Source organism: Leptodactylus fuscus, chromosome 1 (assembly GCF_031893055.1).
Source record: "Leptodactylus fuscus isolate aLepFus1 chromosome 1, aLepFus1.hap2, whole genome shotgun sequence".
In the NCBI taxonomy this organism is placed as follows: domain Eukaryota; kingdom Metazoa; phylum Chordata; class Amphibia; order Anura; family Leptodactylidae; genus Leptodactylus; species Leptodactylus fuscus.
This window is the reverse complement of record NC_134265.1, coordinates 67982875-67999396: the sequence shown is the minus strand read 5'-3', so window position 1 is coordinate 67999396 and position 16522 is coordinate 67982875. Positions and strand designations below refer to the sequence as shown.

Here is a 16522-nt window from a genome sequence, read left to right as displayed (position 1 = left end):
ATGTGTTTACGTGTCAGAATGAGCGCGGCGTTACTCCGTGGGAACAGGCCCTAACGTGGTTTTTCCAACAGGCAACAGCGCCACTCTTGTTTGTAGGCTAAATGTGGTATTGCAGGTTGGTCCCTTTCCCTTGAATGTGGGGCTATGTTGTAATACCTGACAGGACTCATGCAAAAGGTGGAGATAAATTCCTGTATAAAGGGGTTGTAGGAGATTACGTTTTACGATAAAACCAGGGGCTCTTAAAAAAAAAAAAAAAAGGATTTATCTAGAAACAAAAAAAAAAATTTGCATAAACTGCTACAAAATAAATTAAATTTTTTTTGTGTTATACCAATTTTGAGAATATGGCCTATATGGCTGTTCACACGGGGAACTGGGCACAGAAAGAAGGTGTCAACCAGGACACCAAATTTCTCTAGATTTATTTTTCGTTTCTAGAAAGCATCTAATAAACCTGTGTGAACAGCGTCATACAGTTTAATCATCACTACTAACCTTTCATGTGGTCCATTAGAACAGAAGAGAGCTGTTCATATGGTTTCTTTTCAACGAGCTACTAAAAAAAATTCCATGACAAACCATGGCAACCCTACTGCCATTACATGGAAACTACGTCTAACCTGCCAAGTCACACAATACAAAACTTTCTTAGGTATAAACACAATACATAAACAGAGCTTAGAATGTGTGTATTCACACATAGCATATCTCACTTGTATAGACACATAAATATTTTATAAAAAATAAAGTGCTTTCTAAAAGGTTCCAGCAAAGGAACATATAAAACATTGTACAACTGAAAAAAAACAAACAACAAAAACTAAAAAAAAAAAAACAAGACAAAATAAAACAAGTAATACTACATCCAGCTTAAGTATAAACAATAACACAATATATACAATCTCATGGGCATCCCGAGACAAACATCCCTTCATATACACGGTATATACATATATGCTGTAATCCTTGCTCAATATATTATAACAATATATATTTTACATTTTTTTTTTTTTTATACACAAGAAAACTTCTACAAAAGAGCGACAAAGACCAAGCACAAAAGCCCAAGAATGATAGCAGGCAAAGCAGGGGTTCTGCCCAGGTTTCCATTCGTTGGAAAGATTATCCAAAGCTCCTTTCTGGGGTGCAAGGCCTTCACATCCTCCCAAGCACTCTGAGCGGCCGCTGTAAAGTTAGCGTCACTGGTTGTAAGCAAGTCAAAAACACAAGAATGGAAATAGATGTGCCTGACTTGGAATTTTTCAAGACATTTGGCAATGGCACTTTCCAGTGTGTATGCTGGACGTGACTGTCCGGTTGATGCGCTGGGTGAATTGTTACTTGTCACCGGGAGGGGCAGATGTCCACCCTCATCAATGCGTTCACTGGATGGGCAGCCATTCATACACAGTTGTAAATCTTGGCTTTCCTCATAAGCCATAGCCAATTCCTGCGGCATTCGAATTGCTAGAGTTAGGTAGTTTCCAAGCTGCCGCACAATGACGGTTGTCCCTATGTATCTGGCATGCATTTCAACATGCTTTCCACTGACTTTCTCTATAATCCGCAAGGTTTTCGAGTCACCATCCCCACCACTGGTTGTGCCATCCACAAATGCTGCAGGGAGATCGTCCGTCACCGCTTGGTATACCTTCTGATCCGTACAATCTTGGTAAGACTTGAAGATTATGGTTATCTAGAACAGAGCAGACACACATAAAACATTAGTAACACTAAAATGGCATGAAATAGAGATAAAGCAAAAAAACATTAAAATGGGTTGTTTAACAGGTTAACAAAAAAAAAAAGGACCCAAAATCCTACTAATATTTACTAATCCTACTAATATTATAAAAAGTTTGTGGGTTTGGATGTTTGTTCCTCAATCACGCAAAAACGGCTGAACAGATTTGCATGAAATTTGCCACATACAGAGATAGGAACCCCGATTAAAACATAGGTTACTTTTTATCCCGGTAAATGACATCACTACACGATCGCAGTGAAGGAATGTATGTTCACACAACACTAAAGGACCTGTGATCATCACAGGTCCTTGAGCCATTCTAGGATAGGATCATGCTAGGCAGTGGGTGGAGCTACACAATATTTTGTGGGTGGAGCTATATAGGATGAAGCTGCACAGTGTGAAAGCTGAAAGAAAATGGAGTCTCATGGAAGATCAGGAGACTACAGAACATGCAGTCTGTGTGTGGACAAGAGGAGTATATCGGGTGTAGAATCCAACACAGATGCACCAGCCTTACCAGCCGGCACAAGACCACTTTAGCCAATAAACTGCTTTGTGTTTTTGTATCATTACCAGTTGTATCAATTCTAATTTTCTTAAATTTAGTTTCATAATATTGGTATCTACTTTTTTTCCAAACTATCAGACAACCCATTTAACTCTAAGGGCCTATAAACTCTATCAGCATGTTAGTTGTCAGTGTCACTTACTGGTGGCCCCACTAAAGATTGTAACCCAGTTACAAATGTCCATATGCATTGGTTTTCCTATTACTATTCAAGTTTTTCTATGTTTTCCATTCACTTAGTGCCCATCACCACCAGTTGTCTTGTTTCATACATATATGGAAAATGTGCTCTCCAAAAATATATCCACATAATCCAGGACATGAGGCTTAAATAACATGTTTAAAGAGGATCTTTCGATGCCTGGAATGTCGATGATATTTCTATTGTGTGAGGTCTTTGGGGGAAGGTAGGTAAAATTTTGGATTTTCTGACACTATCCAATCAAAGGCAGGCAGTATCAGAGTTCAGAATCTTACCCCCTTGTTTTCTCTGATCCAAGACTACCCATTCGACAGTAGAGCGCTTAAAGGGGCTCTATCACTAGATTTTTGCGTTTTAGCTAAATATATGCCTCAATACCTTTAAAAAGGCTATTCAGGTGCTGCTAATCGTATGTAGAAAGACCCCCCTGTTTTTGTTAATTACCGTGGAAATCGATATGCAAATCATATGCATTTTTCCGTAGATAACATTGCGAGCTGACGCTGGAGCATGTGCAGTAGTACGCCGGAGGGAGCACTACTGTGCACACACGTGACTTAAATAGAAACTGCCAACACCGGAGGCAGTGAATAAGCAGGAGGAGGAGGGCTTGGAGGCAGCGGTGGGCATCCAGAAGTTATGACACAAGGGGGTGCATGGAACGCTCACTGTGCACCCTGGAGCTGATTTGCATATCGATGGTAATTCACAAAAACGGGGGGAAGGGGGAAGTCTTTCTACTAACGATTAGAAGCACCTTAATAGCCTTTTAAGGTATTCAGGCATATCTTTAGCTAAACACACAAAAATCTAGTGATAGAGCCTCTTTAATTAGCATATTAGTCACCAAAACTGACTGCAATGATCGCTGATGGTGGGGGCTAGAGAAAAAAATTCTAGAAAAACTCCTTCTAGTTAAAAAAAAGTTTTCAGCTATACAGAAGGGGAACATGGCAGTAATATTTTAATTCCCCTACAGCGCCACCACAGGGGAAGTTATGTATTACATGATGACCATCACTAGTTGTCTTGTACAAATATATTGGGTCCTACAGACAGATGAAAGCTCTGTGTCGCAGCTCTCTGCCTAACTTATGGAGGTGCCATAATGTTCTAATACTACTAATAAGGTATCGTAAAATGGTTGTTGCTGCCATTATGACATATAAGGATGTAAATAACATTGTACATGTGAAGGCTAGAAGGGACCAGAGATACAGACGACATAATACAATATCATTGAGGCAGACATTTTTCCATAGAAGAACATTACATTCTGGCCTATAGTTAGAGGCCCATAGTAAGCACGACCTAAACAGGTGTACAGAGAAGTGCACACTTTGTATTTTTTCAGTAGACAGAAGCCTACAGTAATGTCTTTGCACGCATCAAAGATACAAGACCTGCAACATTCTGCTCAGGTTTACTCAACACCTGGGAGAGTGAAGTGATCTAACAGGAGCCGTCATAATGAGAGGCAAATGACAGGTCTCTCCATTTAATAGGTACCTTAGGCAAGCCACAATCATAACATTAGCGCTCTAAATTAGAGAATCAACTCTTCTTACAAAGCTGAGCAATTTGTCTGTTTGACAGCCGTGACTCATAAAAGTCTCTCAAGAGTATTCCTATTGCTGAAATAGAGGTTAGTCGAGAGCAGCAGGACACACATTCTAACATGGACACAGGGTTTTATACTTGGAAATAAATCAGATAAAATTAGTTCTTATAAGTAACCAAATTACCAAATGGGGAACAATCAGGTTGCCTGAACGCACATCCAGCTGGCTGGAGACTCCGCAGAAAGACAGAATGTGACTTTATGCTTGGCTTAACAACAACATATATTCTGCAGAATTTAACGGCATATCATGCTAAAAAAGACCTGGAATGACGGGTTCATTCCATAAGGCATGTAGCACACCATTCATTTATATATATATATACATATACCTATACATATATGGTACATACACACACACACACACTTTTAGTACTCGGAAGATTTGCCTGATGAAAATTTACAATAGCTACAAAGGTAATGCAAGGTCACACTAACAAAGTCATAGGAGAATAATTGTTTTTATTGTATATTTGTATCATATTCCTCGCTGTTGATAAATATCTTACGAAGGCGATAGATACCGCCGCCATCTTTAGTACCCTCTGTGATTCTCTGATAATCTGAGAAGCCAGGAAGCCAATGTGCCTAAAATAATAACCACTAGCACCTTCCATTTTTAAGTCCTTTCTATTTAGGTTAATGGATGAACATATCCCGCCATTTCCTTAGGGAGCTGCCTGATGGAAGCTATCTGCCAGTTTCCTGTTACACTACGGCAAGCAGATACAGATATGAGCGCTGCAAACCATATTCAATAACCTTACAGTCGTATTACTAGGGCACAGCATTTAACCTGTCTGCAGACACAAATGCCTGGGGCAGGATTACACTAAAAGTCTTCTTTAGGCCAAATCATCCCAATCGGGACTATTCTGAGGTTTTATTCGTTAAAATAATAATAAACATATTCATGGAAAAACCTCAAGCACCATAAAAACTAGAGGGGGATGATGGTCTCTCCTTCTGCCCATCGATAATACTAAATATGTCAGTAACTCTACTGGGGCCCGAGGCCGAACTTCTCCTACGTAATATAGAAGACGACTAACCGGATCTCAATGCCGGGCCTGCTTGTTACTAGGCAACAGCTCAAACATTTTGTAGGTGCAAACCTTGGGGGACATTTATGAAACCATATATATATATATATATATATATATATATATATATATATATATATATATTCTAGACAATGTTTTGGTTGCTATGGGCAGCAAAGACATTTTCTTGAAGTCATTCTTCACAAATTTGGCCCACTGTGTATGTTAGTACTGTTAATAAAGGGTCTGACAAATACCATAGTGAATAATTGTAATAGGCAACCTATTTTATCACAGTATCCCTTTAAGTGTATTTCTGCCTTTCCAAGCAGACTTAGATTTCTTTAAGTTACAAATTACAAGAAAATCTGGTGTAGTCTTATTTCACGGTAATGAATTATCTTACCTATGACCCCTATTCTACTATCCGTAGGTGCGTAAAGGTGGTTATACACCAAAGATAGCGGTCAGCCAAACACTCAGCTATCTCTCCGGACTCACCTTGCCTTCTTTTACCCATATCTGTGCATTCTTGGCTTTGACAAATATATATGATAACAAAAGGGAGATAGGAATAAGCCCCTTTTCGATCCCTCTCGTTCCAGACATGTCTGATCTTTCTTTTCTTTTTCCCGGGGCACTACCATCCATACACATTACATAGTGGACCAATCCCGGGGGAAAAAACAACAGGTTTGGCCTCTCCTTCATTTAGTACATATACCCATCCTTAGAGGGGAGGGTCAAGGACGGAGAGCAGTGTTACATAACCTTTTCAGATGAGGCAACCCTAGAAGAAAAAAATTTCTTGGGGCATCAATACCAAATAAAGGACAAAAAACTGTCCTATGGATGTAGATAATGTTGAATGAAGGCATAATCCCAACCTGAGAGTTGTGGTCCCCCTGGCAGGTTTTCGAAGGCCCCTCAGTAGTCTGACTACAGGGTCAGGCTACTGAGGGGCCGTTGTAGTCTGTAACCATGGAGACAAAAAAAAAAGACTACATAGGAGCGGAATACACAAAGATTTTTTATTATAAATAATTGGAGAAATAGTTTAAATATTATAACATACTATCTATCTATCTATCTATCTATCTATCTATCTATCTATCTATCTATCATTGTTTCCAAAATTGAAACCTAATTACCCTGTAACATGCACTTAGCTGATTTCCAAAAAAATTGTCTCAAAGTTGTCTCTCTCCTGTTTAGACTAACGGTCTCATATATGACCCCTATGGTGTCCTTGTTCATTAGACAAATGTTCAGGTATTTGGCACGTTTGCGCCCTCCCCGGGTCATTTATTATTGATAAACAGAATTGCTGTGTATTTAAAACATCGATGCTTATGTTAAGTTTCTTTCCCGGACGAGCTGCTGCACTCATCCATTTTTAAACAATTTGCTCCTTGGCTTCTCACCAGCTGTGAAAACAGTAACATCAAGGTACAAAACACAGTAATGCTCCAGGCCCCAGAACTCAATGTCAACCTCTATGGCAAATGCCCTAATATAGCAACTAAATCACAAGGAGCAAATGAGCTGTAAATTCTTACAATTCCATTAATAATCTTTACAAATCTGAAGTTTTTCAGCCTCGCCCGCTCACACCACCAGATTCAGTTTTGCCATTATTAGAAACAACATATTTTACGGAAAATTTAGAAAATGTAAAAAAAAATAAAAGAACTATACTTAGCCCAAAGAGAATGAAATCAGTTATTTTCTCAAAGAGCCAATGAATCCAGAAAGTCTCCATTGGGAGAGCAGTGTTTGTGTAAGCGCGCACATTACCAGGACACAATAAGAAAACATTTTGTTAATCTCTGCGACTTGTCAGTTTCACACAATTGTTATTGTTATCTGCGTACGGCTAAGAGACTCATGTATTACACATGGTTGTGAAACCAAATAAATGCACATAAAATGCCGGGGTTGTGGGGGGCAGAGGGGGGGGGGGACGTTTCATTTTAAACTTGGCACAAAACATGATGGAAAAGTTTACATAAAGTTCTCGAGCCCTGATGAAAACAGGCTGCGGTGCAAGAGAACTCAAGTGAGAAGTGAAAAATAAGGGTAGATCCAGCGTGTGCGGCCATAGTGCAAATGAATGAACTTCACAAGTAGACAACTGTTCACACTACCCAGTAGGTCTTACCGTCTATGTGTACTCTACAGACTATTATGTTCTCTGATACCTACAAATGGTCAGCTGGAACATGCACGGAATATATTTTACTACTATAATGTTTTTAAGGATGAGGCCAAATGTTGCGGAAAACTTTTAGTTTTTCTGCCTTCTGCTAAATCCACTCCTGGCTCTGGCTCAAAATGCGGCAGCAAACTCTGAAACAAAAAAAGCAGCTTTTCTGCAACATGTGACCTCAGCCTAAAGGGAGTTTCCAAGACTTTAATACTGTTGACCTATCCTTATGAGAGGACATTGACGACATGTTGGCAGGGCCCAATCCTGGCACCCCCATGATCTGCAGATAAATAGGTCTAGAAAAAAGGATTTTTTTTTTTCATCTAAAACATTAAAACCTCACTCGTATGGCTGCATTACTATAGGCTTCTAAGAGGCCTGACTATACCTCTATGTCTCCAATTTCAAATGCGTAGAGAATTTTGGCACTCCAGTCCGAGTTGAGGTGCAAGAAATAAGCTCCCAACCCAGAGTCCAACCTAGATTAAACTCTGTACACCCCAGAATTTAGCAGCGCCCCTTTGATGCCTTCACTACAATCAAATGATCTGAAGATCAAGAGACCAAAAATGCCTACCTTGACCTTACCAGAGTAAATGAATGATTTTTTTTTTTTTAAATTATTAAATTATATATTTAATTTTTTTTTTTTATAGTGCAAACTCTTGGAGACAACCACCCAAAATTGCACTTAAGGCCGGGGCCCCACGGGACAGAAATGCCACGATTTGCCCGCGTCGTAAATCGTGGCGTTTTACAGTAAGGGCAAAGTGGATGGAATTCTAGTGAATCCCATGCCCACTTTGCGGTTAAAACTGCGGTGCGGACAGTCTGCGATTTCCAAAAACAGCGCGGTTTTGGAAATTACAGCATGTCAATTATACCTATGGAAAAGCTGGTGGTTTCCCCCTAGGTATAATTGTAACAGAAAGTCAGCTGAGGAAACCTCCCGTGGGGCCTTAGCCTAAGGGTAAGTTCACACAGAGTATTTTGGTCAGGATCTTGAGGCCGTATCTGCCTCAAAATCCTGACCAAAAATACGGCTTCCATTGAAATCAATGGGAGCCGCTCAGGTCTTTTTTCTGGGAGCCAGTTTGTTCCGGCCCCCGGAAAAAGAAATGAGATGCTCATTCTTCAGGCCGTTTCGACTCGCGATTCGGCCTGAAGACACACCCTCTTCCAGACTAGGCCCATTCATTGGGCCCAATCCGGAGCGGAGTGCGCGGCTGGATGCACCGGCTTTCAGTTGCGGCTACCCGTACTTTGGTGTGGAGGCGGAGGCCGCCTCTGGTTCCGGACCAAAAAACTCCGTTTGAACTTACCCTTAAAGTGATCTTCTAGGATGTGGTTCAATGAACGTGTAAGATGAAACTCAAAATCTGGTCTGGGTAAGAGGTGGACATTTCAAAGAGGTTGTTTTTCACTGTATATATTTTATCAGTAAGTCAGATTTAATTCTTTGTTTTGTGCATGTGTCCTCACATACTCCTGAATTATCCTGTTTTTGAGACGTTAAACTTGCAACAGCCAATATGGCGTCACATTTCCGTGGCGGAAAAATGTCCGCCATAACAAAAAAATGAAAGCTAATTACCAAACATTGGCTGCTTCTTAGCACCTGATTCATTAACATAAAGCCAATTTTACTTTGGGTGCAAATCCCCTTTAAGGTGACAGACAAGCATAAGGTTTGGAACATCACAAGTCTCATCCTTCCGTGAAATACGGTGTACGCAGAGTCTCTAACAAAGTGTAGACATGCTGGCCCAGTCATTAAATATCAGGAAATGTCTTCTCCATCTGGCCATAATTACCATACTGGATAAGTGATCAACAAGTTCCAATGAATGTCTTTTTTCTGTAATTACTTACACATCACAACGGGGTTAGGAAGCCAGCTGTAAAGTAAAAGAACTGCTGTATCCCAGGATGATTAGAAAAGCTCATTTTCTTCAATTAGAATCATTAAAGCAAGACATCTGTTCATATGTTACCATTAGCATGCCATGTAATGCAATCACTCCTTCCAGAAATATATATGTGCATCGTGTGTTTCCAAACAGAAATCGGCAAATGGCTTGTCTTGCACGGCAGAGCCGCTGTCAGGCGCAGCCAGTATCTCGCGTCCATCTGGTAAATGAAATCTTTAGGGTGCTCAATTAAAACTTCTGTGTATGAGCTATAAATTCTTAACAGTGTACATGTGTCGGGAACCTGGGAACGGAATACGACTCGCCATTTAGAGCCAATATAATTTGCAAATGAGCTTCAAACTGTGTCATGTGGTTTATATAAGCCATTTGGTTTGATGAGACTTTAATTGCCATTAAAACTTGGTTACCATTAAATGATTTGTATGGGGTCCTCTGGGTTGGTAAACAGCATTATGTTATTTACAGAGAGAGAAAGCGCATCTGGTAACATAACTGCGTGGGTGTGATGTATGCCAGTAAATCCTTGGCGCCTTTAATTATTACAATCCATTACAAAAGTGTACACAATATACAATGAAGGGAAAAAAAAAACACACTTTACGGACCTAAAAAAATAAATAAAAAAACCCCTACCTCTACTAACCTACATGGCTCACTTGCTTTTCCAATGACCAACCCCTCACCCACCCTGCTGTGTTACATTTTCTCACTCCCACCTGCAGAACTTCTCCCGTGCTGCACCCATTATGTTGAATTCACTGCCGATGAGTTCATAAGACACTACCATCCATACAGAAGTGTTCCCATCATTTCCAGATTAAGTATGCATGGTATATGTTCAAGGAACCGTACAATCATAAACCATGACCTAAAATGGATGCACTTCACTCTCAACACCCTATCTTTTCTAAATAACATTTCACTTTATATCCATGTTGGCTAAGATACTGGCTAAGTAACTGGTTGATACAGGTTTACAGTAATAAATCATATGCTATCCACTGGGGACAATGGGGAGGTCCAAGAAAACAGGGGCCCTATGTCTCCAGTATGAGAGTGGCAGTGTGTAGACAGGAGAATAGCTCTGTAAATTTACCAACACAATAGAGTTTATTAGCACTGCATACTAGAGATGAGCGAACAGTAAAATGTTTGAGGTTCGATATTCGTTTCGAGTAGCCCCTCAATATTCAACTACTCGAATATCGAACCCTATTATAGTCTATGGGGGGAAAATGCTCGTTTCAGGGGTAGGCAACGTTTGATCAAATTATACTTACCAAGTCCACGAGTGAGGGTCCGGCTGGATCCTCTGAGAAGTCTTCTCCGTGCAGCGTCCCCACGGCGTCTTCTGGCTCTTTATTCACTCTGCCAGGCATTGGGCCTGGGCAGAGCAGACTGCGCATGCCCGCACTACGAGCGGACATGCGCAGTCGGCTCTGCCCAGGCCTGATGCCTGGCAGAGTGAATAAAGAGCCAGAAGACGCCGTGGGGACGCTGCACGGAGAAGACTTCTAAAGGTAGGAGAAGAACCAGCGTTGATTGGCCGACTGTATAGCATTCAGCCAATCATTGCTGGTTCTGCATGGAACTTTTACAATCGAACAGCGAGTGGTACTCGATCGAGTAAGAGTATTTCAAATTCCATAGTATTCGATCGAATACCTACTCGATCGAGTACTACTCGCTCATCTCTACTGCATACCCTACTGTGTTACTTGCTCTATTTCATATAGATTGTAAGCTCTTATGCATGTGTATAACTACCAGAGAGACCAATATAGCAGCTGCTATAACTATAGATGATGGAAAGGTATGTCGAAAACTGAATGTACCTCCATTACTAGGACATCATAATGACTGTAAGTGATATCATTATAATTACTTTATTCATATACTGTGATGTTGATTATCTTTTTGTGCTTTTTATTATTCAATGTCATATTGTGCATTGTCCGTATACTGTAAGATCACTGTGTGCATTATCTCTGTATGGAAACATCACAGTGCGTTATCCCTATACTGTAAAATCACTGTGAGCATTATTCCTGTACACTGTTTATATTATGCCTATACTGTGACATCACTGGTTACATTATCCCTGTACTGTGACATCACTGTGTACATTATCCCTGTAACTGTGACATTACTGTGTGCACTATCCCGGTACTGTGACATCACTTTGTACATTATCCCTGTACTGTGACATCACTGTGTACATTATCCCTGTACTGTGACATCACTGTGTACATTATCCCTGTAACTGTGACATCACTGTGTGCACTATCCCGGTACTGTGACATCACTGTGTACATTATCCCTGTACTGTGATATCACTGTGTACATTATGCTTGTACTATGACATCACTGTGTACATTATCATTGTGCTGTGACATCACTGTGTGCATTATCCTTGTACTGTGACATCACTGTGTGCATTATCCCGGTACTGTGACATCACTGTGTACATTATCCCTGTACTGTGACATCACTGTGTACATTCCCTGTACAGTGATATCACTGTGTACATTATCCTTGTACTGTGACATCACTGTAATCACATTTTACAAGTTCTGAACTTGCTGGATAAGGTCCAAGTACAATTCTTGCTAGGAGGCCCTATGGCTACTTGTTCTCTGGCAGTGACTTTTCTCCATTGATCTAACTAGTCCTATATAACAGTTACTTTTATTATGAGGACGAAGCAAATTCCACAATTTCATGCACTGTGCCCATAAACCGCCAGTTACAAAAGAGGAGCGAAAAAAAGGATTTAACAGTGCATAACAAATATAGCCACAAAATACTATGTATTTCTTATAATCCATTACATCAAATTCTGAGTCAGGTAGACACCAGGGAAGACGAGACATCAGCACCAGGCTGGCCCTAGGAATAACAAAGCTCTCCTGGCATCCTGCATGCTCTGCGTTGTTGAACATTATAATTACATTACATGAAATCTCCTTCTTGTGCCAGACACAGAGGAGGTTGTGCAGTCCAGAGCGCTCACCTGTTAAGGCCAAGTGACTTTTTAGCTCTGCCACGTACAACCTGACAACCACCATTCAGTATAGAACGAAAGACGAGTTGCTGGGAAGCATAACACTGACTCCTGTAAACGCAAGGGCCGGTAGGGCACGGAATACGTCTTATACTTTATAGACGTCACAGCACTTCATACATGTCATTAAAGGAAAAACAAGTGCTGTAAGCAGAAGACTTCTCAAGACATTCAGTAAACAGCCACTAAAGATGGAAACTTTGATGGTTTCTACTTCACTATAATGTTTTAGTATGGATTGATAAAGAACAATGGGCAAACAGGTTAACTCCTATTGGCTGCCAAGTTTTTTTTGTAGTTATATAGGTATTGATTTAATAAAATATTTATAGAATTTTTGTTAGAAATACTAAATAATCAGGTCATTCCATTCAAATGTATCAACCATGAGGTTTTTTTTTTTTTTAAAAAAAAAAAAGCTATATGTTTATCTTTGGTGTACCTTGGCTTAAATATTAGCTTCGTATATCTATTATTAGGTTTATTATCTTTATTATTAGCAATATTTAATATATTAGTGTATTAGAAGTGTCCTAGTATTGGGGTACTTGCCTTTAAGTCAACTGGAGCAGCGGTGCACACATGTGACTATTCTATGGGATCCCACCTCGGTCACTCAGTTCGGTATGTCACAAGGTACCATATAGCATTGCATGGAGTACCTGAGTCCATAAGAAGGATCTTCTATGTAGGGTCCATGTGTATAGCACTGTTTTTGCCAGTGTACTGTAGTAGGAGACCTCAGGTTAAGCTCTTGTCTCTTTTTACCATATTTTTATTTTTTTTTTCTTATGGTAGAGTTGGAAGGGACCTCAAGGGCCATCGGGTCCAACCCCCTGCGAGTGCAGGTTTTCCTAAATCATCCCAGCTATATGTTTATCCAGATTCCGCTTGAAGATTTCCATTGATGGAGCGCCCACCACCTCCCGTGGCAGCCTATTCCACTCTCTCACTACCCTCACTGTCAGAAAGTTTTTCCTAATGTCTAATCTGTATCTCTTTCCCTTTAGTTTCATCCCATTGCTTCTTGTACTTCCTTGTGCTAATGAGAATAGGGTAGATCCCTCTGCACTGTGACTACCTTTCAGATATTTGTAGACTGCTATTAAATCTCCCCTCAGCCTTCTCTTCTGCAAACTAAACAATCCCAATTCTTTTAGCCGCTCCTCATAGGACATGGTTTGCAGACCTTCCACCATTTTGGTTGCTCTTCTCTGGACTTGCTCCAATATATCGATGCCTTTCTTGAATTGAGGCGCCCAGAACTGTACACAGTATTCCAGGTGTGGTCTGACCAGGGAAGAGTACAGCGGAATAATGACCTCTCTTGATCTAGAGTCAATGCTTGTCTTAATACAACCCAGAATTTTATTAGCCTTTTTTGCAGCAGCACCGCACTGTTGGCTCATGTTGAATTTGTGATCTACTATTATGCCCAAGTCCTTTTCCCCTATGCTATCACTTAGTTCTATTCCTCCCATACTATATATGTTTTTTACATTTCTGTTACCCAGATGTAGAACTTTGCATTTGTCCCTGTTAAATACCATTTTGTTCGCCTCAGCCCATTGTTCCAGTGTGTCTAAGTCCTTTTGAATACACTCTCTCTCCTCTCTAGTGTTGGCTATTCCTCCTATCTTCGTATCATCTGCAAATTTTATGAGTTCCCCAATAATTTCATATGGCCAAAGTGGATGACCACCATGCTGCCGGATCTGGCCGTCTGTCACTGGTGGAACACAACGTTCAGGTCCTGTTCTGAATCACTTTGCTGTTTTATCCTAAGTAATGAAAGGCATTTTGTTTTTCTTCTTACCCGGCATGAAGGTGATGTTAGATAATATGTTTAATTGCCAGGCGACTATAAATTACGCTCAGACATGAGATCAATAGATTCCAATATTCTAATCACATTTGTGCCTTTCCACCAGAGAGACTGGCTTTCATCAAAAGCAGTTAATTACATTATTTTACAGACTACTCTTACACATAAAGAACCAAAAAAGAACACAAGATATCAATGACCAATGATGGACACGAATGTTTAGAATTCCCATAAACATAACAGTAAATCAACTGGTTGCCAGATTAGGCAGTCACATCTCATGTGTATGGGGAGGTACTGAAAAAAGATCGGGCATGTTCAGTTTTAACACCCCAATCCTGTGTTCTCAAGAGGCATGTGAGGAGGCAGCTTACAGGACTTCTCATCTGATGATGCATGCAAGCTGGTCAAACCAAGTGTGCATATGTATGGGGGAGCCAACAGGGATCAGCGTTCTTATGGCAGCTATTGAAGGTGCATAGCTAAATCAGATTGATGGCGATTTAGTCCCGGGACTCAACCAACAGAGAGAACCAAGGAGCAATTACCATAGTGAAGTCTTGGTGCATTCACTTCTTCTTGGACGTAATCAGACACAATGGGACAGATTTATGAAGACTACGTTTCTACACTGGTTTTAAGTAAAGGCCTAGCAGGAATAAGGCAGGCCTGAAATATCAACAGACTCCAGCCTCTTTATATATCAAGTGCAGTTCTCTGTCCAAGTCTGCTGAAAGTGGTGTACCCTAAAGAATAAGGAAGGGATTTGGGTCAAATGTGCACCACAATATCACCTATATATGCCAGATACTGTAAATCTTATCAGGCCTCGATTTTGATTCCCGCTCAAAATCAGTGGCAGATTCTAGCTCCCATTGTATTCAATGGATAGCAGAGATTATAGCAGGACTCTGAAAAAATAAGCCTCCTGCGCAATCATGCCGTGGAGTGTGAAGCTGGAGACTCCATGCTGACCTTTCATCTCGGCCTGATCAGCTTGTTCTTTATTTATCAGACTTTTTTTTTCTCTCCCCCTTCCTTCACTCAGTCTCTTATCACTAACAGAACCCATATTGGCAGTGGAGACAGACTGACATCCTCCCACAAAGAAGTGTATGGAGGGGGACAGAAGAGGCTGCTGCTAGATTTATAATGCTTAGTAAGTAAGGTACCTCTCTGTAGACATAGGAGAAATAGCAGCAGTGTGTGTACAGTATACAGTAGCTGTCCCTCTTCATAGACTTCTGTGTGTGAGGCTGATGATCCATCCCCTCCCTGGACATAGGTTCTGTTAGTGAAGGAAGTGGGAAGGGGCGGACTGATGAATGGATATAGATAAAGTTTTCTTTTTGTTTTTTGGGGGGGGGAGAAAATAAATCTCACTTTCTAAACTCGGAAAATCCCTTTAGAACTTCTGATTGTAACAAATGAATGCAAAAAAAAAAATAAAAAGCTTCTATGTACGCCTATGTGATACAGTACGTCAAACACTTACATATGGACCATCAGCTTAGTTTGGAGTGTGCACAGTTTTTATTGCTCACCACGGACAGCTGTAGGCCACGTTCAGAGTCCGAGATGTGGCTGTTTCATGGTCAGAACTACAATAGCATGGAGACAGCCGAGAAGCAGTTTCATTGTAAAGGGCTGTACAGTATTGTGGGTATTAGCTGTAATACTAAACAGTCAATAAGTTTTCAGTGGTCACTTTAAAAACTGAGCCAACTTGTGTGTTTTTACGATTCCAGCCATGTGTGAACACAGCCTTACTTATCTGAATAATTACCAGTTTATATACATATTAATAGGTTTCTTCATTATCATCATGGCCCACAAAAAGGTCAACATAATATAAAGGTGATGTAACATGAGTGAGTCATATTAAGCAGGTAGACGCTGTGAAACACTTGTCATAAACCTCGCTGAGATACACAACTGTGCACAAATTGAAACATGTTACAAAGCCCATTGCAACAACACGCCTGTTTGCTGAATACAATGTACAAGCCAGCCAAGGCAACAGATGCCGCAGAGTTTACATATGACACACACCTTGCATGGGCTACGTGCCCACAAAGCATGAATGCTGCATTCAGTCTTTACACAGAGAGGCTTGAATAAAATACATGTTATTAGCTGCCACGGAGAATAACCCTTCACTTGCCACATCACACTTTACTGGGTAGAAAAATTCAGCTAATGCATAGAAATACTTCTCTGTACTAATAGCAGTTTGGTTGCTAAGGATAGCTGTCTGACAATAAGTCTGAAAAGTCTGTTGTTTAGGCAGGGTTTCTTAGGAA

General features: G+C 40.5%; 1 protein-coding gene across 1 annotated transcript in view; it reads right to left on the bottom strand.

Annotated features, from left to right (window-relative positions):
* Positions 1 to 248: 248 nt before the first annotated feature.
* Positions 249 to 16522, bottom strand: part of RGMB (repulsive guidance molecule BMP co-receptor b) — a 46966-nt gene continuing 30692 nt past the window's right edge. The window contains exon 5 of the mRNA XM_075271939.1: positions 249 to 1699. Coding sequence (XP_075128040.1) covers positions 1034 to 1699 — 666 coding nt within the window. The 3' untranslated portion in view covers positions 249 to 1033. The remainder of the gene's footprint in view (positions 1700 to 16522) is intronic.